Source organism: Phoca vitulina, unplaced genomic scaffold (assembly GCF_004348235.1).
Source record: "Phoca vitulina isolate PV1807 unplaced genomic scaffold, GSC_HSeal_1.0 scaffold2, whole genome shotgun sequence".
NCBI classification, from domain to species: Eukaryota; Metazoa; Chordata; class Mammalia; order Carnivora; family Phocidae; genus Phoca; species Phoca vitulina.
Window position 1 is genome coordinate 40,328,746 of NW_022589705.1, and position 21,588 is coordinate 40,350,333.

At 38.4% G+C, this 21,588-nt stretch overlaps 1 protein-coding gene across 1 annotated transcript; it reads right to left on the reverse strand.

Annotated features, from left to right (window-relative positions):
- Positions 1 to 5,220: 5,220 nt before the first annotated feature.
- Positions 5,221 to 21,539, reverse strand: TYW3 (tRNA-yW synthesizing protein 3 homolog). The gene is made up of 6 exons (XM_032425995.1): positions 21,262 to 21,539; positions 18,524 to 18,604; positions 16,776 to 16,874; positions 16,491 to 16,562; positions 13,869 to 14,002; positions 5,221 to 5,675 (listed from the first exon to the last, which is right to left on the reverse strand). Exons 1-6 carry the CDS (start codon positions 21,433 to 21,435, stop codon positions 5,456 to 5,458), a joined length of 780 nt encoding a protein of 259 aa, XP_032281886.1. The 5' UTR covers positions 21,436 to 21,539; the 3' UTR covers positions 5,221 to 5,455.
- Positions 21,540 to 21,588: the final 49 nt, after the last annotated feature.

Sequence of the window (21,588 nt, forward strand, 5' to 3'; positions counted from 1 at the left end):
GCCCACAGGTACAAGACTGAAGTGGGAAAGATTGCAGCCGGTGGTGAGTCAGGGAGCCAGCAGGGGGCGCTGCAACTGCGGTGAGCGGAACGCCTTGGGGCAGCCAGCCCTTACCTCCGCTAAAGAGCGGTCACTGGCCCAGTAGAGTCAGATTTTCCAATTTTTAAAGAAAAACTAGAGATGTACTTCAAAAACCTCATCATGTTTTAAAATATTGGCTCAATGAGGAAAAAATATATTCTGTGTAGGCCAAAACACATCTGTTTGGCCATACTTGCAACCACTAGTTTATGACCTCTGGCCTCAAATATTAAAAACAAAAGCACGGGGGCGCCTGGGTGGCTCAGTCGGTTAAGCGGCTGCCTTCAGCTCAGGTCATGATCCCAGGGTCCTGGGATCGAGTCCCGCATCGGGCTCCCTGCTCTGCGGGGAGCCTGCTTCTCCCTCTCCCTCTGCCTACTTGTGTTCTCTCTCTATCTCTCTGTCAAATAAATAAATAAAATCTTTAAAAAAAAAAACAAAAGCACGTTTTTAAATTTCCCTTCCTATTTCTCAGTAAACTTAACAATCTTTTTTTTCTCTCTCTCTTTTAGAACAAAAAGTTATTTTAACCTGTAGACTATAGGGAGAAATGAATCCAGGTGTTAGGAATAAATGGCGTGCCTCCATCCTGGGGAAGAGAAAGAATTCCCTTCGTTTTGGTTGGATCAACAACAACGAAGACAAACCACAAGGTAATTCTCAAATAGGTTGCATATTAAATTATTACTAATTGCCCTGCTGTAGTTACTAATATTCTTGATCGGGCACGTGAATTGAATATAAAATAATATACCACGCTAAGGAGTGAGTGGGATTCAATGTCCTTTCGGGCTTATGGACAGCACCTGGACTCTCTGCTCTACTAATCTAAGAGGTCCAGGATAGTTCTGTTACCTTCGATAAAGGGATTAGGAGGCATCCCCTCTCTTTCTGATTCTATGCATATACTCAAGTTTATAAAATTTGGGGATACATATGTCCCAATGGGCTCAGTTTAAATGAGTGAAGGATTATGAAAACCAATGGATTATGAGTTCTTTAGAGATATTTTTAAGCAACAGGATGCAGAATCATTCCACCACAGGATACCTCTCCCTGTTTCTCCCCCTCCTCTGCCCCACCCACCTTTTCCTATAGTTCTTATTTTAGGGCTTGTTTTTTAATTGTTTCTCTTCTCTTTTCATCTACCTGCTGGCAGGTATTTCCACATTTTATTCATTAAATTAGAAGAAATATTCCAGACATTCTGAGACCATAAGACTTCTTTCCTGCCCAAATTCCCTTTTGGCAGGACTGCTGTATATGTTAGTAGATAATGTGCACTGCACACTTTTTAAGGGGTGCCATTCATACTGTCATCTGTGGGGAAGGTCCCCTCCTGGAGTTGAACAGAGTTCAAAGGGCACAGCTGTACATATTGTCATTCCTCCTGGCTTTAGATCTAAGGACGAAGACAGTGACTTAATTAATATATTAGAACCTCCTCCTTACCTTCCCATAATGTATATACACAAAATCTGTGACATAGGTATATTGCAACATCTGATCATGTTACTTTTTTTAATTAAAAAAATGTTTAATTTTTCTCCAATGCCTTCAGGATTAAGTCTGTTACCAGTGGATTCCAAAAGCATTGCACCGATTTTATCATGATCACTTGGATGAGTTTAAAAAAATAGAGTCCTAGACTCCAGATTGAAGATTCTGGCTGGAAAGGTCTCGAGGAAAGTCTGGGAGCAAGTGTTCTAAAAAGCAGCCCTCCAAAACACTGCTAGCCTGGGAATTTCTGATGCATAATCATGTCTAGGCAACACTGGTCTGTGTCCATGGTGGACTGCAAGGCCCTTCACAATTGGGCTTCAACCAACTTGACTCATTTCATACCATATATTGCATTTCAGCTTTTCTGGAATATTCACCATCACTGAATATACCATGCTCTTTGGTGCCTCAATTACATTACACATTCTTTCTGTCTGCAAGAGTATTTCTTGGATTTTTTTTCAGTCAAGTGAACTTTTGGCATCCTCTTGAATTGGATTTCTAGTACTCCCTCACCTAGAATCAATTGTTCCTGTCTCTAGGTTCTTAAAACAGTATGTATTCTAGAAGTCATCCTTGGGGTGCCTGGATGGCTCAGTTGGTTAAGCGTCCGACTCTTGGTTTTGGCTCAGGTCACAGTATCAGGGTGGTGAGATCCAGCCCTGCCCTGCATCAGGCTCTGCGCTGAGCACAGAGTCTGCTTAAGATTTTTTCCCTCTCCCTCCACCTCTGCTTTTCTCCTGCTCACTCCCTCTCTCTCAAATAAATAAAATAATTTTTTTTAAAAAGAAGTGATCTTCAAAAATTGTTGGTCAGATACTCACCCAAATTAGTTTTAACACTATGTACTTAACATCGTAAGTTTATTTGCCTCATGTTTATATCGTAAGTTTTAATCACTACCAATCATATAATTTCTAACATAGTAAAACATCAACTCTTTATATTAAATGTATGTCATCACTTTAAAAAAATAGATCTAAAGTAATCTCAATACCTGTCTTAGGTTAGGTTCTTGCAGAAGACACCATTCTAGTGCAAGGGATTTATTAAGCAGGCGCTCCCAGGAGAAATGGGTAAGGAAATGGGAAAAACATGAGAGGAGTCAGGTGAAGTCCCAGCTTCAGTCTGACACTGCTGGGAGCTTAAATGGCAATTGCATGTCCAAGTTTATCCCATGTCTGTGCAGCAGAGTTGCCTTTTGAAGCTCTGCACTTGTCCTTATTGGCTGCGAGACAGTGGGTGTGCATGTGGCAGCAGGGTGGGAGGTGGACAGGAAACAGACTTCCAGGCTTGTTCTTTCTCTTAGAGTGGAGAGGCTCCAGAAGCCTAAAGCAGGAGCAACAAAGCATAGGAGCTCGGAGATGAGGCACAGCACTAAATAAAGGGAACTGTGGCTTTTGGGATAGGTTCCAAAGGTGTCAACAATATCCCACAAGGTGATGTTACCAATAATTTAAAAAATACATTAGACTTCGGATTCTGGAAGATGGAGTAGATATGCTTTTTCCCATTCCTTCCACTAAGTACCAGTAAAAACTCTGGACATTATATATAAAGTAAACATAAGAAGACTGAAAGTGAAGAGGGGAAGGTGGACCGGCTAGGCATCTCAGGACCTAAAGAACAACAGTGGTAGGTTCTCTGGGGTTTCTTCTGACCTCACATATCCCGGACGGGGAACTGGAAAAGCCAGGATGCAGAAATGCCAGTGGGCTCAGACCAAAAAAACGTCCCAGTAAAAGTCTGCTCTCTCTAGCCAAGGAAGCAGGAAACCGTGTTACAAGAGATCTTAGAAAGGAACAGCTGTACTCGAGAAGCCCCGCAGTTAGCTGGAGCTTAGCAGACAGGCAGGTTGGGGCAGGAGTTGGGAGTTACTGTCTCAGAGGTCAGAGCTGCTGAAATGGGTGAGATGGCTGGGCTGAAGAGAGAAATGCAAGAAAACCAAAGACAGAAATATGGGAATGCCTACACGTTATTGCCCTTTGGTTTACAATTAGAGAACAATTTGGTAGCTTTAAAAAAAAAAATACACATGCTTACTGTCCCTCCCTGGAAAGTCTCAGATCCTTTCTGTATTTTTCCAAAGTTCTAAAGATGATTCCAAGGTGCAATGAATGTTGAAAACTGTTAAAAGGTTTGAGAGCAAAAGATTTGAGGATTCGCCATAATCGGGGCAATTTAGAAGAAAGCAGGGGCGCCTGGGTGGCTCAGATGGTTAAGCGTCTGCCTTTGGCTCTGGTCATGATCCCGGGGTCCTGGGATCGAGCCCCGCATCGGGCTCCCTGCTCCGCGGGAAGCCTGCTTCTCCCTCTCGCACTCTCTCTGCTTGTGTTCCCTCTCTTGCTGTGTCTCTCTCTGTCAAATAAATAAATAAAAAATCTTTAAAAAAAAAAAAATTTAGAAGAAAGCATTCAGGATGCCCATGGGCGCAAGGTGATTAACAGCACCAAATGCTGCAGGTGGCAAGGGGATTGAGGACTCAAAGGAGCTTCTTTCTGGAACAATGGAGAAGACCGTGTTGGAAGACTTCCTAAATGTGGGATGCTAAAAGAAAAGTAAATATTAGAATCTTATTATAAAGGCCTAATAGAGAGCAGTTCAGAGATATGATAGAAAAAGGGAGTGAAGAAAAATCTCAAGAACTTTAAAACTCCTTGGACATCATCCCTGATAAATTTATTTAGAGGATAATAGATGTTTTTGAAGTCCATCTATTTTAAAAAGGCGAGTGCAAAATGATATGACAGAAGGCAAGCATGTGGGATGCAAATCTAACCATAATTTACATAAAAGCTTAGACAAATTATAAAAATATTAGGAAATGCCAAAATCAGAACTCAATGTTTATTATCTTATATAATTTTTTCTTGACATTCTGATAATTTTATCCTAGCATTTATTAGTTCTAGGGCTAACTAATAATTTCTTTTTAAATATAACTTTAATGATTTGATACTTTCTGAAGATACAGTATGAAAGCATCATTTTATAATGAAAATAAATGAGATAAATAGTAACACATATGCAAAAGTCTATTAATAACTTTATTTTTATTTGATGTGAAGCTGTCAGTACTCCTGTCGTGTAAATACAGCAGGTGTCAGAACTATTATGTAGAAGAGGAACTGGAAGGCCTTGGAAACTCGATGATTTGCTCAAGGACCCCCACCCCCGGTTTCTGGGTAGCAGCCAGAACTCGGACCCAAGTCTTGTGATGCCTTGAAACTTTCCAAAATAGTATATGAGGATTCTATAAGGATTCCAAGGTCTTAAATGATCATTTCTGACCAGGTTTAGTGAAAAACCAGGCCCACCCGTGTGGCAGAGACCGTGCCAGTGGCAGGCTCTGGTTTGCGAGAAATAACGGGAAGAAAGGGTTCAGGTATTTTGTCCTGAACAAAAAGCATATCAGTTGTTTTCTCCACAAAGTCAAAAAAAAGGGAAGGACTGGTTATTGGACTTCACGGCAACAAGAAGCAAGCTCATCCCCCTTTAAAGGCTGGAGGTTTCAAAGTGAAAAAAGAAGTAAAATGTTGTGATGATTTTTACTCAAACATTCCCAGTGTTAAGGTTCTCTTGAAAGAGTATTATAATTCTGTTTTTGCAGAAGTAGAAATTGAAACTTAAAAAAGAGAGGCATTAAAAAGTCAATTTTATTTTTGCAATGAATCTCTATGTGACTAAAACATGGTATTTAATGAGCAAATATTATACAGAGCTATTTTAAAAAGCTAAGGATTTCTCTAAATATAGAGAAAGAATAAATCTTGCTTTTCTGAATGGCTCATATACTCAAGAAACTAAAATACTCTTGTAAAGAGCAGCTTTGTATTATCTATTAGAAACATTATTCTACCAAGACCGAATCTTAGTAATCTTCAGGGAAGATAGTAACACTGATTCCTAGGTCATCATCATTTTCACATTCTTTAACATTTTCTTCAGTAAAACATTTGCTGTGTGCTTCTTCTGGGTTTCTTTTCTTCTTACGAGTATATGATGATTTATTTTTGTCTTTGATTTTCTCTTTGGGACGTGAGTTAGTAATGTTTTCTTTTTCCAAAGCATGCTGTAGGCAGTTATAAAGCCTGTGAAGAAATAAGTACTACTGTTATATCTGTGTTCTCAAAAACAGAATGGCTGAAATACATTTAGAACTTATAAATTTGATAATGTTCCATATTAACCTTAAAATATAAAATGAAGCAGAGAAATAATATGCTTCTTGCTTTTATAAGATCATTTAATTAGGAAGTGTGTTTTCAGTTCTTCAAGAACACTCCTGAAAATTGAGTTGGAAACATCTCTTGACAACCTGTATTCTACCTCAACTACTATTGCAGATGTAGGAGTCAAACAAAAAAGGTAAAAACAGAAGAGAAATTATTTTTCTTTATAAAAAATCATAAATGTAATAAAATCTCACTTTAGAGAATTTGGCAAATATATGAGGCTACAAATATAGACTACCTCTACAAAACTACCTAGAAATAACCTCTCAATATTTTTATTCTTTCCAGTTAATTAATGTATTCTGAATTAATATAATTTATACATGTACCCATATGCCTACTATCTTTTACAAAATTATTATATATAGTTTTACACTGTTTTATCAAATTTAATATTTATTGAAAACATTTTCTATATCATCAAATAAACTACAAAATAACACTTTTTAATGGTAGTGTAATATTACGTCATCTAGGTTGGCCTTAATTTATTTTCAAACTTTCTATAATACAAACAACAGTGTGATGAACATTTTTAAAAATAATGTGATCTGAGTTTCTAGCTACTTTTTTAGGACAGACCGCTAGAAATGTAATTACCTGGCTAAAGGGTATAAACATTGTAAAGCTCTTGATAAATACTACCTGTTTTCCAGAATAGATGTTCAAAAAATATGCTTCTAATAGCAGTACTTGAAAGATCACTTCACCCATACATTGAATATTACCATCAAAAACATACTTTACTTTGATAGGTGACAATGGTATCTTATTATTTTAATTATCATTTTTTTGTTTGCCAGTGAAATTGTTTTTCATGTGTTCATTAGCTATCTTGATTTCTTAAGTGTAAATTTCTCTTTTCCTTTCCTCATTTTTCTACTTTAGTTTTAGTGTTCACTTTGTGGTACAACAAACTGTTAGCTCCCCGAAAATCGGTCTTCATGTCTTTTCTACTCCCATGTTAACACCTAATCCAATCCTCTGCCTGACACAGCAGCCTTCAGCACATGTGGGAGGGCAGCGAGGTGGCATGGCGTATCGCATGCGCTTCAAATGCCTTCCACTGGGAAAGCTAAAGGTAGGCTAATTCCAACCTTACTGAGTCTCGATTTCCTCATTTATCAAACTGGACATTATCCTGTACTGAGCTGGGTTGTCAGGTTACAGGTGATATATGTAAGTACCTAGCGCAGTGCCTGGCACAAAGTAAGTTCTCAATATGACCATTTTTACAGAATATAAATTCTATGAGACCAAGGATCCCATCTATCTGATTTTCTGTTACATTCTTAGCGTGTAAGACAATGCTGGCACACTCAGTAAAAATAAGTGAATAAATAACCACTGAACAAAAAGGTGAATATGGATGTGTTATCCTAGGTCCCCAAGTAGAGGAATCTGGAAGCTGAGAACTCCCTTGCCATTGTGGGGATCTCATCATGCTTTTATATTCTATTATAATGGCAAAGTGTGACAGGGAATTTTTGGCACCTACGGAATAGATTGCTATTTGGACCAATTTTCTTCTTTCTTTAATTCAGTGAATAGGCTAAGTTCTACTTGTAAAGGCTCTAAAACTGCCCTAAAAAACCCAAGATAATCACCTGTTTCCAAATATTCCACACAATTCTAATACATACCTAACATACTTACTACATATCCTGTCCATATTTTAAGAACTTATGTACTCACCACTTAGGTATACCTTGATATCCAGCACCAGGCTTGGCAAATAATAGGTGCTCAACAGAGATTTCTTCGGTGAATAAATCAATCTCAAAGAGGAGGTACAGGACAAGGAAAAGCAGTATAGTAGGAGGTACAGCAAAGGGCTTTGGAAAATACTGATGTGTAATTTTTTAGACCCTATTCCGTGGTAACAACCTTTTAATTTAATGCACCCCTATATCTTTACTTAATTGAAACCTGGTTCCCCCACAAAGATAACCATCTGCTCTGCATTTCTCTCAAGCGGAGATGCTTACTCTTTCTGTACCCCACCTAAAACAGAGTTGGGATGTGGTCAGAACTGAGCTGGCTCACCAACATTCACCAGACCAAACTCCTTCATCTGCCCCTCATGCCATCTACCAATATTTCGTTCAGTCTCTTACATTCATGAAAACTTCTATACTTGGCATAATCTTTCTCCAGGTCCTACCATCATCCCCGATGACTTTAATGACTGGTTTTCTTCTCATCTTTCACACTGCCTATTTAGAATAGCTTAACAAAATGACCCAGTAGAATGACTCATTTTATCTAAAACTTGTAAGTCCAAAACTTCATGCCACCAAGTGGTGTGAATCACCCCTATCTGATCATAGGAGGCTATAGTGATGTGCAACTCCATTTTCTACCATTCTCCACCCAACCCTGAACTTCAGACTCAGGTCACCAAGTCTTTTTTCTGGATTATATTTTATTCCTAGAAAATTAAAGATAAGATTAAATTGCTCTTTTATGATCATAGAGAATTAATAGCTTGTGTAAAATATCTTGTCAATCACATAAAAAAAGTAATTAAAGAGGAACAGGTGCCTTACTTTAATCTTCCATTAAAGGACCTAAGAATTCACAGCTACATCCTTGGGGCACCAAAAAGAGCTGGTAAAATGGAACAAAGGCCCTGTTGTCTGAAAGCCAAGAACAAATACTTCAAATACGTTTTCCTTTTGTTTTTCAAAGGGAATTTTTAAAAAGTTCTTTGGGAAACTATCTTTCTCAATAAGTCAGAAATTTGTTTTGCAATTACATGCTCTCCCCTCATAAGATGCCCCTTTATATAGCCCTCTGAAGCCCAATTCTCAAAGTGCAATTTTCTCCGTTCTCACAGGCAACAAAAAGAACTCAGAAGATATTTTATCTTCTGAAAGGTATGCACAGGCAATTGTCTTCCCCACCCCCAAAGAAAATCAAACTGTCTTCAGTTTCTCTACTTCTGCAGTCAAGATTATCATGCCACGGGGCAACTTGTACTTAGTCTCTTCATGACAGAACTTTTCAGACCCGTTCTAGGAAAACGAATTCTTGTTTTTCAGGTCAGTTAGAGGACCACTTGATATTTCTCTGACTTCTGAAATAGGAACATAAAATTAATGAAATCTAGCCACAATTTCATACCCTTTTAGGGTTCCATTATTCACAAATAACAAAGAAGGCTATTTTCATGGATACGTATTTAGATTAACTTGATTAAACTCTAGCATTTTTATTAAAAAACAGGTATGTGATGGAGCCCGTGCCAGGCTCTGGAAAGAGAGGTAAAGGACCCGGTTGTGCTCTCAAGGAGCTCAGGGTTTAATGGGAGCAGCAGAACTGTAAAGACATATTCAGCATGCCATGAAGGAGACAAGAGGAACGGGGAGCATGGAGGGGGTTGGTACCCTGCTTCAAGTGAGATCATGAAATGCTCTTTGGAAAAACACCCAATGCCGGGGCTGAATTGCAAGGATGGACGGAAGTTGGCTAGGTACAGGAGAGGAAAAAAATGAGGGAACCGAATATCCAAGGGGGAACTATACAAAAATAAAGTTATGTGTTTCCACTTTATATTATTTGCTCCTTTGATCTTAAGTAATAGGGAAATGTGCGAGTTATTATTCACCTGTTTTAGTTCTGTTTTAAAAATAAGACTAGCAAAGACGAGGAGTCTAGGACATCTGTTATCCTTGCCTCCTCCTTCTTTCTACCCCCATTTCCAGTCTGTCACCAAGTTCTGTTTACATTCTGCACTATCACTCCCATTCATCTTGCTATTCAAGCTCCTGTTACTTCTCACCTTGACTATATACAGCAAGAGCCTACACCACTCACTCTTATCTCTAAGCCATCTTACACATCTTCCAGAATAATCATCTAAGGCTTTGAAGCCTTGTAAGTAGCACTACTGATGGAAAAAGTCAGTTAGCAAATTTAGAAAACATTTATTAACTACTATTCTCACACCAGACACTCAGAAAATGATAAATAAGAAACTGTCATTGCCTTTGGGGAACTCAATTTAATGGGTTAACTTTTAAGTTCCTTTATTGTTTATTATTAATTCAATAAACATGTACTGGTTTTCTACTATGAGCTGGACACTATCTTAGGTTTTGGGATAAGAAATATTTAAAGCGTGTATGTGTATGGTTGGTGGCAGGGAGAACTCAGTCCTATTTCCAATGTGACCACATTGTAGTGGAAGAAAAGGACATACATGCAATTAATGTTTCAATGTGGTTCATATTTCTGTTTTGCATTAAGGAATAAACTGTACCAATACTGGTAAATAGTAAGAAGAATCTGAACCAAGGAAATGGCTATGGGGTTGAGACTAGGACAAGAAAGTTAATCAGGAAAGGCTGATGGAGTATTCTAGTTAGATACATTCAAACGGTTATTGGATATCTAGGCTCAGGACTTGGGAGAGATTTGGAAGACCTATCATTATATATGGGGAAGTAGCTGAAGCAATGGGCCAGGAGCGGCATTTTAGAGAACAATAATATTTAACCAACAGATAGACTAGTGAGGGAAATCCAGAAGGAAGCTAAGGAGGAGCACCACAAGCAGGAAGGAAAGCAGCAAAGTAATAACAGAATTTCATATACCTGCCAACAGGTATATGAAAAAATCCTCCATGTCATTAACCATCAGGGAAATGCAAATCAAAACCACAGAGATATCTCACACCTGTCAGGATGGCAACTATCAAAAAAACCCACAAGAGACAACAAGTATTGGCAAGGATGCTGAGAAAAGGAATGCTTGTGCATTGCTGGTGGGAATATAAAATAGTGCAGTTCCTGTGGAAAACAGCACAACAGTCCTTCAAAGAATGAAACATGGAACTACCATACGATGTAGCAATTCTACTTCTGGGTATACACCCAACAGAACTGAAAGTAGGACTCAAACATCTGTACACACTTGTTCATAGCAACACTATTCACAAAAGCTTAAAGATGGAAAAATCCCAAACGTCCACTGATAAGTGAATGGATGGATAAATAAAATGTGGCATGTAAATACAGTGGAATATTATTTAGCCTTAAAAAGGAATGAAATTGTGATACATGCTACAACATGGACACACTCTGAAGACCGTATACTGAGTGAAATAAGCCAGACACAAAAGGACAAATATTACATGATTCCACTTATGTGAGGGACCTAGAATAATTGAATTCATAGTAATAGAAAATAGAATAGTAGTTACCAGGCGCCGGGAGTCTGGGGAATGGGGATTTATTGTTTAACAGCTACAGAGTTTCAGTTTAGGATGATGAAAAGGTTCTGAAGATGGACAGTGGTGGCTGCATAACAATGTGAATGTACATAATGCCATTGAAATGTACAGTTAAAATTGGTAAGTTTTATGGTATATATATTTTACCATAAAAAAGTTTAAAAAAAATAACCATTGGAAATAGATTCATTTACTTTTCTCTCCAATTTGCTTTATCAACGGTATTATATGCCAATGTATTCAGCCCTTTTACTCTTGACTTAGCATTTTCTTACTACACAGTTGGCGAAGAGAAGAACATGGCTAATTTTGTTGTACTCAGAGTCAAATGGTGGTTTCTTCTGACCCAAGTCAGTCCTGATCTCTTATTAACAGTCCAAAGATAGCCTTCCTCTTATAATTGGTAAAGAGATCTCCAAACTTCGTATTTTTTAGCTGGAAATCATTATATATAAAATTATCTTCTTTCCACTAAGAAGTGGGCTTGGGAATTGTTTCACACAAACCTTTTTTTGTATTAAAAATGTTTTACCTCTTAACTTTGATTTTTACATTTCTAGACTATTTCTTATTGCTGAAATGTTACTGATTAGGACTTGACTTTTAAAAATTCTACTATAGTTATTTGAATTGTGAACCTTTGGTCCTGTGACAAACCAATTTTAGTACTCAAAGTCTGATTGCAGAACTTATCACCTCCAGTATTTATTATTTTTTTCACTTTTCCACATCAGAAGGGTAACTTTTTCTCTGCATTTGGTTGAATGTACAGCTGTTCCCAAAGGAGCTCTCTAATTTGTTCCCCCTTTCTGAATTCACATGTAATCTTCTAATCAGTATCTTAAGACACTTTTCACCCTTCTTTAATTTTTCACTGATTTTATATGATGAGCATGGCTCTCTTGATGGCAGCATGCACACTATAATCTCCAAACATATTTTTGAGTCAATGGATTTAAAGTATAATTTGATTTTATAGTTGGTGAACGTGGCTCAATTAACTTCACCAGGTGTATAGTTAGTTGCTCTTGGGCTATATTTATAATCTTGTTGAAATTCAAGTAAGGAAACAGAGAAACTGATTTGTTACTTCCTACATTTTAGCAAAGAGCCTCACTGGAATACAATCTAAGAAACGTAGTAAACTTACGGAACGGTACCAACAAGTACCTACATGTAGTTCAAACTCTGTAGTCTGGTGAAGTGGCTGGGTGCTCCTCAGTACTTACTTGAAATTACCACTTCATTTAGAATGTTTGCTCAAAGCACCTGGTAGCCAGGCAACCCCTCAGCTTTTTTCAACCAGTGGTCTAGGAAATTAAGCTCCAATGCCCTAAGCCATCCTTTGTCTATAATGGGTTAACTTCTCTCCAATGTATCTAGAATGGAATATATATACCATTTTTGCAAGAACTGAGAAAGTCACTGAATAATTTTGTGAATTCTATCATTCAAATGAGGAGTCCTGGTTAAGAAAGCCTGGATGGTTTGTAATGATGTGATCATAGGTTTATTTTCTGTATGTGTCAATGAAGAAGGAAAAGAGCTACCCTATCCTGAGAATCCATGACATGACAGGGATAGGGCCAGTCATTATGCAGATGCTATTTATACTAAAACTGTTCTGTAAGACAGGTATTTCTCCCAAGTTAGATAAAAGAAAAATGAGTCAAGAATGTTGAGTAAGTGTGGTGGAACCTGGATTCAAATTCAGTTCTGCCTCTGGAACCAAATTCTACCTCTTTCCACCATCGTACACTGCTACCATTAGCACTTGTAGCCTTAGCTACTTTTAAAAAAAAAATTGTAGGTATTAAAGAATTTTAAGCAGGCAAGTAAAACACTAGGACTCCTTTGCACTTTACAGATAGGATTCTGATGGTGATATAGAGAATGGCTTGGCAGAGAGACACACTAGAAACATTCTACTATGAGACCAGCTAACAAGGCTATTGCAGTGGTCTTGAATAAAGAAAGTGACAGTACAAATGGGGAGAGAAGAATGATTTAAGAATTATTTAGGCAGTGAGTGACTCATCGTGAGGTAGCCAAGGAGGTGGGGAGAAGGGGAAAGGACATTATAAATGACAACAAGTTGGCCATCACTCCTTGACAAACTCAGAAGCATGCACCTTGCTGATGGCAGATCACTGGCATTCCTTTCATGTAAGAAAGACAGCATCATTGTCACTTCTTTATGCCAAAAACTCTGTTTTTATGAAAAAGTTGAAAAGAAAGTAATGTAAGAGTTTTATTTACCAGGAGGTAAAATTTAAGGAGAAGAGAAGGTATAAAGATATAAATTGATAGTCATGATCCTGGGATCCATGATCCCTCCGGGGACAATTATGGCAATTCTAGATCTAATCCATAAGAATCAGCCCCATATGTAAAATATTTATTAGGCTAAAATTAACCAGGTTGCTTTCCTCAAAAGGAGATTCTGGATAATCACCAGTAGATCACATTCAGGGGGCAGTGTGTACCTCTTCCCTGGCTGCCTTCAACTTGATCAGTTATGGTCCCCATTGCTGTTGGGTTCTCTTACCTGAGGGATTATGTTTCTCTCCCTTTATCCCTGTTGCTGGTAGTCATGTCCCACTATCCTCCATGTATCTTCCCTTTACACTGCATTTAGTACCTTTTACTGTCTGGGCTACTCTCATCTGTTACTTTGATCATTTTTTTATTATCTGTGATAAGACTACAAATAGAAAAGGAGTTGGGAGTATAAACTGAAGATGGTGTGTATCAGTATTTTTAAATATGACCTAGATATATAAGAATAACATAGAAATATCCAATTAACATACCTTTCAATTCTCTTCTTGTTTTCCTCCATTTTTTGATTTGCTATCTTTAACAGGAATTCAATATATTCCTCGGTTACCATCAGTTTTCCCTTATGGCTTAATGGAACTTCTAAACCATGTGTGCTCCGGATAGCCTACAAGGAACAAGCAATTTTAGATATAATGACTTATGTACTAGACACACTGAAAATAAATAAAGAAAAGTCCCAGTCAGGGCTGTGTTTAAACATAGTTTGGTTCCATTATAGGATTTAAGTTTATGCTTCAATATACTTTAGCTAAACACAACTGAATCGAAGGAGAGTAAATAGATTTTCCCATCACATAAAGTTATTTCTTAAGAAAGTCATTCTACATATTGTCTTTCAGGAAAGCAGATAATATCCAAAAATCCAATCACTTTAACAGTTTCAGTCTCACTAAAGCTTAGAAAGCTTTAATATGCTATTTAAAGAAAAGAAATAAATGAAATCTCAACAGAAGCTTCAAGGGAAAATCAAAATGGACCGGATTCGGAAGAGCCTCTTAGTGCTGCTTGAGCAGAGTGCGGTTATAAACTGCCTGTTCTATCTCACAAAGTGGCTCCTTCTCCATGCTTTAGGGTTGCCAATCTTAGTAAACCTCTTGATGAAACAGTCAATGGGTTCCAAGTAAATCCAAACAGTGGAAATAGGTTAAGAACAGCAACAAAAACTAGCATGGGAAATAAAAATTCTTTCAGTGAACTTTTACTGAGCATCTACAGTGTTTTGGCCCCATGAAAGGTATGAAGACACAGAATAAACATAATAGGATCCCTGCCTTTGAAAGCTCACACTTTAAAACAGGAAATAAATAAGTGAACAAAGAATGACAAGACAACACAGGTGCTGTGCCAGGAGACACACACACACACACACACACGGGAACGCGTCCAGGCCTCGGTTTTATGGGAAAGGTGGCATTTGAGTTAGGATTTTAAGGATAAGTGCAATTTCACCAGATGTAAAAATGGGGGCAGGGGACATTCTGGCCAGAGAATGACTTATCTACAGTCATGGACACGTGAAAGAGCATGATACATTTGGGAAACAGCTAATAGTTTTCTATCTCACTGGAGCATAAGTGTGGTAGAAGGAGATGAGCATAAGTAAGGTAAATGGAAAATAGTTTGGGTAGGGCCTTGAATACCGGGGGAAATATATGGAGACCCTGACTTTTTTATTATTTATTTATTTATTTTTTTAAGATTTTATTTATTTATTTGACATAGAGATAGAGCCAGAGAGCACAAGTGGAGGGAATGGCGGAGGGAGAGAGAGAAGCAGGTCCCCACTGAGCAGGGAGCCTGATGTGGGGCTCGATCCCAGGACCCTGGGACCATGACCTGAGCCGAAGGCAGACACTTAACCATCTGAGCCACCCAGGTGCCCGACCCTGGCTTTTTTAAAAGGGGGATTCTGATAGTATTGGTTTGGGGGGCTGAAGGAGAAGATGGGTAGTAGGAAGACGAGTTAGGAAACCATTGTAAAGACTGAGGGGAGGGATCATGACGGCTTAAGTAGGGGCAGTGACAAAGGGCTTAGAAAGTGGAGTCGGGCATAAGAAATTAGAGGCAGATGTGATAGGACTTGTAACTGAATACGAAAGACAAAGGAATGGAAAGTGAATGAACGGTTCTGTTCTTGCTTGGGCTACCAAATGGAGTGTATGGGAAGGAGACAGGGACACAAACCAGTACCGTGGCTTTGACTTTCTATTTAGGCATGCGTTTTTATAGGTGTCTTCTTTTGTAAGCCATCTCTATTTGGGAAATGGGCAACTTGTTAAAAATAGATAGAAAATAGGAAAGTCTAGGAAGCTAGAATGGAAGAAAACCTGAAATAGTTAAAAAGCAAAGAATACATACCATCACAAATAATAAATACTATAGAAGATCAGAAGAGGGCAAAATCACTAGGAGTTGACTTGGCCAGGAAAGGACTGAGAGAGGCTGGAGGCTTAGAAAGGGCTTTAAAGATCATCTAGTCCAGGGTTGGCAAACTTTTTCTGTAAAAGGATAGATAATAAATATTTCTGACTTTGTGGCCATACAGTATCTGTCGTAACTACTCACTTTTGCCATTGTAGCACAAAAGCAACCTGAGACAAGAATTTATCAAGTGGGAGTAGTGGGATCTGACCTCCTGTGGACTGGACTTGGTCCCAAGGCAGTAGTTTGCTGGACCCCTGATATGGCCAAGAAAATTGAGACCCTGAAGGATTAGGAGCTTGACCAAGTTCATATAGCACAGCTGTGGTGTAGCCAGTCTCTGTGTAGAGGACTTCAGACCCCCTGCCTATGATTCTCTCCACTATATCATGGTGCTGATTACACTGAGCTTTGACTATTTAGGATGAGGAGGGCACAGAGAATCAGGTTGAAAGTACGTAGAGGAAGACACTATAAAATAAGAGCTCAAATGCAAATTTAAGAACTCTAGACTTTGCTCTGTAGGAAAGAATAAAGTACTGAAGATTTCTGAGCAAGGGAATGGCAAGATTTGAGTAGGGAGAGACTAAAGACAGGAGTCTAATGAGGTTTTTCAATAATCTGAATCACTTCATGCCCAAAGAATTGCTTTTTGCCAAAAGTTATCTTACCAACATAGTCTTTCCTCTCTTTCCCACGGTTATGCCAGAGTTCCTGAAACCAGAATCTATTGCCAGTGAATGCTGTAAAAAAAATAAATTGGTTAAATTCTGATAATCTGGCTAATCAAATAAACTGGTTAGCTCTACATTGCAGAAACATATAGCCCCAAATCTATAATTAAATTTAAAACCTGGTTAATTAAACTAAAATCATATTATTTTTTGGTAGATTTAAAGCTTAGAATTAAATCTACCCACATACCTGTAAATTCAAGTATAATCATAAAATGTTACCAGAATCTGTGCATCCTGCAACTGTCGACACTGCACATGAAGAATAAGTGGTTCAAATTTCAAAATGGCATCACCATTTGCTTTCTTCAGAGCTGCAATCTAAATAAATGAGAAATGTTAGCATCAGACACCAATATATGATCCTTTTCTGTGGTGACTCTTTACCATATGCAATTTCAGTTTTTCCCAGAAACATTCAGAATCATCCAGCATCCTTTTTCTGCAATAACTTTTCACTCTGCTTTCTTGGTCCTCTTCCTCCAAACACTGATTAATCTGCTTATTCTTTTAAAAGACCTGATTTCCAATTCTCCCATAAACCTCTGTGTCATTCTTTCTAGCCATACCTGGGAAAGTAAACTACTACTCTATTTAACTCTGTAACAGATTTTCACTAAGGAATATGGTAGGTGGGTGTTTGGCTGGATCAGTCCATAGAGCATGTGACTCTCAATTCTGAGGTCATGAGTTCAAGCCCCATGTTGGGCATAGAGCCTACTTTAAAAAAAAAAAAAAAAAAAGGAATATGATATGAAAGTTCTGTTTAGGGAGCCTGGGTGGCTCAGTCAGTTAAGCATCTGCCTTCAGCTCATGATCCTGGGGTCCTGGGATCCAGCCCCACATGGGGCTCCCTGCTCAGCCGGGAGTCGGCTTCTTCCTCTGCCCCTCCCTGACGCTTGTGCACTTGCTCGCTCTCTCTCTCGCAAAAATAAATAAATAAAACATCTTAAAAAAAGGGAAGTTCTGTTTAAATGCTTTGTTATTAGATTGACGTTTGAGATGCATGTATGTCTGAGCTAGAATTTATACAAGGTGGTTGTTATTTCTGTCCACCTAGTATCCTTCGGCTGTATCCTCCCTTTTTCACACCATTTGATTCTGATGGGACTGTCAATCATGACCCTATCGCTCATGACTCCTGCTATAATAATCTCAGAGATGCCAAGTGCCTAGGTCTGATCGAGGATAGTATTCCATTCTACCGGCAAAAATAACTGGTCTCAAGGGGAGAACATCTGACCCAAGCAGGATGACTCAGACTCCTCTGGGAATAATACCTGGATATTAGCAAGAAGAAGTCCTTTTCTGCTGAGGCTGTTGGCAGCTATTTTTCCTACTACAAAGACTGTCTCCAGCAGAAGAGAATAAGGGCCAATATGCAGAAAGAATCAGTACCCAAAGAAAGAGATGAAGAATGAGTGAGTATCCTAAGACAACATTTAGGCACCTGAACAGGTAATGTAAAGTGCTTGACTAATACAAACTTATATGAACTCTTCTAAACATTTTTAATTTCTGAAACTAAATAACCCAGGACAGATCAGAAGATTTACAAGAAGCAATCCAGATAAATAATGTATAACTTATTTATGTCAGTACGTTGGTAATATATAGATAGTACTAATTCCTTTCTCCGAGCTCCCTTCTTGTATAATTTATTTCAGGTTACAGAGTTATCAAATGGTAGAAATGAAATTCAAATTTTCAATCTACTATGTGTCCAATACCCATGAACTCTCTATGTTGAAGAGGATGTGTTTTGTTGAGCAATAAGTAATGCTTATATACATATTTATACTTTTATTTCCCAAATCAAAAAAGCCACTGTAATAAATTCTCAGGTTTTCTAATCTTCAGTCATTATAATTAAGCATATAAATCCACCTTGAATGTTCTGTTTTTTCCATATGTATTTAATGTGATTCTGAATTAAAAGTTTATTTCTAAGTTTATATATAAAAACTTACCACATCATCCTTTACACAAGGTTTGTGTGTAACCAGTAGCCAGCAACGGTTTTGCTTTTGAACCTCAAAACCATTTATATCCTAAAATTAAAAAATAAACATAATTTAATTTAATCATATAATATTTACACAAATAGTAAGTACAATGCATAGCATAATTGTAAGCTTTCTTAGATTAATAATTCCAAGTGGTAATTTTAAGTATTACTGAGAATAATTCACTAGGTTTTGGGTAAACTTAACCCAAAACAAAAATGAGACCAAATTAGTTGAAATATAAAGAAAATAAATTGTTTATTAAGGTATAAAAATATTTTCTGAAATATGGTCACGATTTTGTCAGGAGAAAAGGGATTATTGTAAGGGGTTGTATGTTAGCAGCCCTGAGTTATACTCTACTTGTTTTATTTGGCTTGCAAACTATTTTTTTTTTTTTTTTTTTGAGGGAGAGAGAGGAGAGAGAGCATGATTGGGGGGGCTGAAGGGGCAGAGGGAGAGGGAGAGAGAGAAAATCTTAAGCAGGCTTCATGACCCTGAGATCATGACCTAAGCTGAAATCAAGAGTTGGATGCTCAACCTACTGAGCCTCCCAGGTGCCCCTTGGCTTGCACAATATTAAAAAAGCAAACAAAAGAACAACTTGGAATTCCCTTTGTAAAAAAGCACTGTCCCAATCCCACACAGGACCTATTACTTTTTACTGACAGGTGGGCTGTTCACACCCTTATAATATGTCTCTAGTTTCTAAAGGCATACATTTGTAACGTCGGGATTAGACTATATATATAGACCCAAAGGGCAGAGCTAGGACTGCAAGGTCAAAGCTTCAAGAAGCCAATACCTTAACATCAGGTTTTTGTTTTTGTTTTGTTTTTTAATTAACTGAAAAAAAATGTTTATTTGTAAAGTTCTTTTAGATTCTTTGGGTATAAACAGATTCTACCCTCAAGGAGGCTGGAAAGAAGATGCAGGAAACCACACTTACGTCTATACGTCTAAATCACTATACTTCTACAAAGTAACTATTTTTACAATGAGTTCACAGGAGACTTGGCTGTCTAGCTTTGGAAAGAGGAAGAGCTGTGCCTGTCCTAAATAACTGGTTTGTTTTCATTGAATGACCTCAGTGACATTTATCTGATCTTATGTTGCCTCCTCTAAATGTTAGAACCAAATGTGTGACTCACCTCTAGCAAATTTACAGAATCTAGGGGCATACTTAGGAACTAATGCCATCTCTAGCTTCATCTTATCTATATTCCCTTCATCCAGATTTTCCCACTTTTTTCTTCTTGTATTGCTTTTCTTTAAGTTGATGCAAATCCTTCCCGAAATAAGACTAAATGAAAATAAATAATATATATAAAATGAAAAGAGGTTCTGAAAAAGTCCTGAGGAAGTTCAGAAGAAGCAGTCATTACTTACAAGTGGGTGTGTATGCTTGTGTTCAGATGGGAGAGGGGAGTTTTGGGAGTCGCATATACAGAGATGGGGGAAACATTTCAGGAATAATAAATATGAACAAAGGCAAAGGCAGGTAAATATAAGATGAAAAAGAGAATAGTTCAGTTTTAGTAAAGAGAGAAACATGAAGAGAAGTAGCAGAAAATATCACAGCAGCAGAGGGGTTGGAAGGTATACTAGAATAAGGGTTTGGATTTTCTGATGTTGGAAAAATGTGTAATAAAAGATTTCAGCATAGATGAGTGACATGCACAGAGCTGTCTTTAACAGTATGTAACATGGTTTGGGGTAGAGAGAATGGTAGATAAGTGACCTGTTAGGAAAACGCTGCAGAAATCCAGGTAAAATAGGGCAGTAGGAGAGAGTAAGCCCAGTGCCACCGCTCAGGAGGCAATGGTTGCAATATAAAAATATACAGGCCCTGCTAACCTGGGGGACCAGAAAATTATCAGTCAATGAGGGATCTAAAAAATGAGCTTATGAGTGTGCTGTCTTTCATGCTCTGAATTCAATCCTAATGTTAAAATTGACATGCAGCTAACTTTTATAGCACACTTAATATGGGCCAGGCATGTGCTAAATGTTTCAAATTATCCCATTTCTACTACGCAAAATCCCTATGAAGCCAATACTCTATTATCCTCATAGAACAGGGAGGGGCTGAGTTTAGATAACCTTCCTAAAATCACATAGCCAGTAACTCCCATAATTAGCTTAGAATCTAAGCAGTATCACTCCAAAGTCTGAGGGCTTGACCACTATCTCAGACTAACCCATATTGTACATTTTATTGTATTCAGCGTAATGTAAAAATTACCAGAGCTGTAATAACGGAGTGGGCCACTAGGAGGCAGTAAACGCCTTAACCCTGGAGACGCTCTATCTAGTTGATTTGGTAAGGCGACTGAAGAGAAAAGCCGCCTCGCCCTGCTGGGAGTCTTTAAATTCCCCTAGTATTTAGAATCATATTCTCTAATCCTTGCAACCCAAGAGCATTCTCAGGCCAGCAGTTTCGCCATCGCTTGGGGGCTTGTTAGAAATACATAGTATCATCAGCTCCATCCCAGAATTACTGAATCAGAATCTGTATTATAAAAGAGCACCTGGTGATGCTCTTTTATAGACACATTAAAGTTTTAGAAGCACTGGTCTAGTTCAACCTTTAAGTTTCATAAAGAAGCCGAAACCACCCATCAGAAGGACAAACACAGGCTGGATTGGGGTGTTGCACTGGGTGGGCACCACAGGGCTGGCGCTGAACAAAAGGGCCTCACCCCGTCTAGGAGGATGATGCGCCCAGCGCAGGAACTGGTGGTGAAGTACGGTTCTCGCCCATTCAGGAGCTGCACAAGTTCTACCACATCCTCGTCCACACTGCCCTTACGGCTGAGGTCCGCTTTGCTCAGACACTGCGCCTTCCATCTCCTGAACTCTGCGGTACGATCCATGGGAGGAAAGATTTAGAGTCTATACTTTGACGTTAGCCCACGCCTCTCCCTGGGGGAAGCCATTTTGAAGCGGGTGGTGGCCGGAAAGGCCCAAACTTCCTCCTCGTCCCGAGTTCGGGAGCGTGTCGTGCCCTCCCCTGAGGGCGGGGAGAG

Coding starts and splice junctions, on each gene's coding strand:
- TYW3 (XM_032425995.1), bottom strand. CDS start 21,435: ATGGATCGTACCGCAGAGTTCAGGAGATGGAAGGCGCAGTGTCTGAGC. Junction 16,875..18,523: donor CTTGTGTAAAGGATGATGTG/GTAAGTTTTTAT, acceptor TCATTTATTTAG/ATTGCAGCTCTGAAGAAAGC. Junction 16,563..16,775: donor TGCAGGATGCACAGATTCTG/GTAACATTTTAT, acceptor TTTTTTTTACAG/CATTCACTGGCAATAGATTC.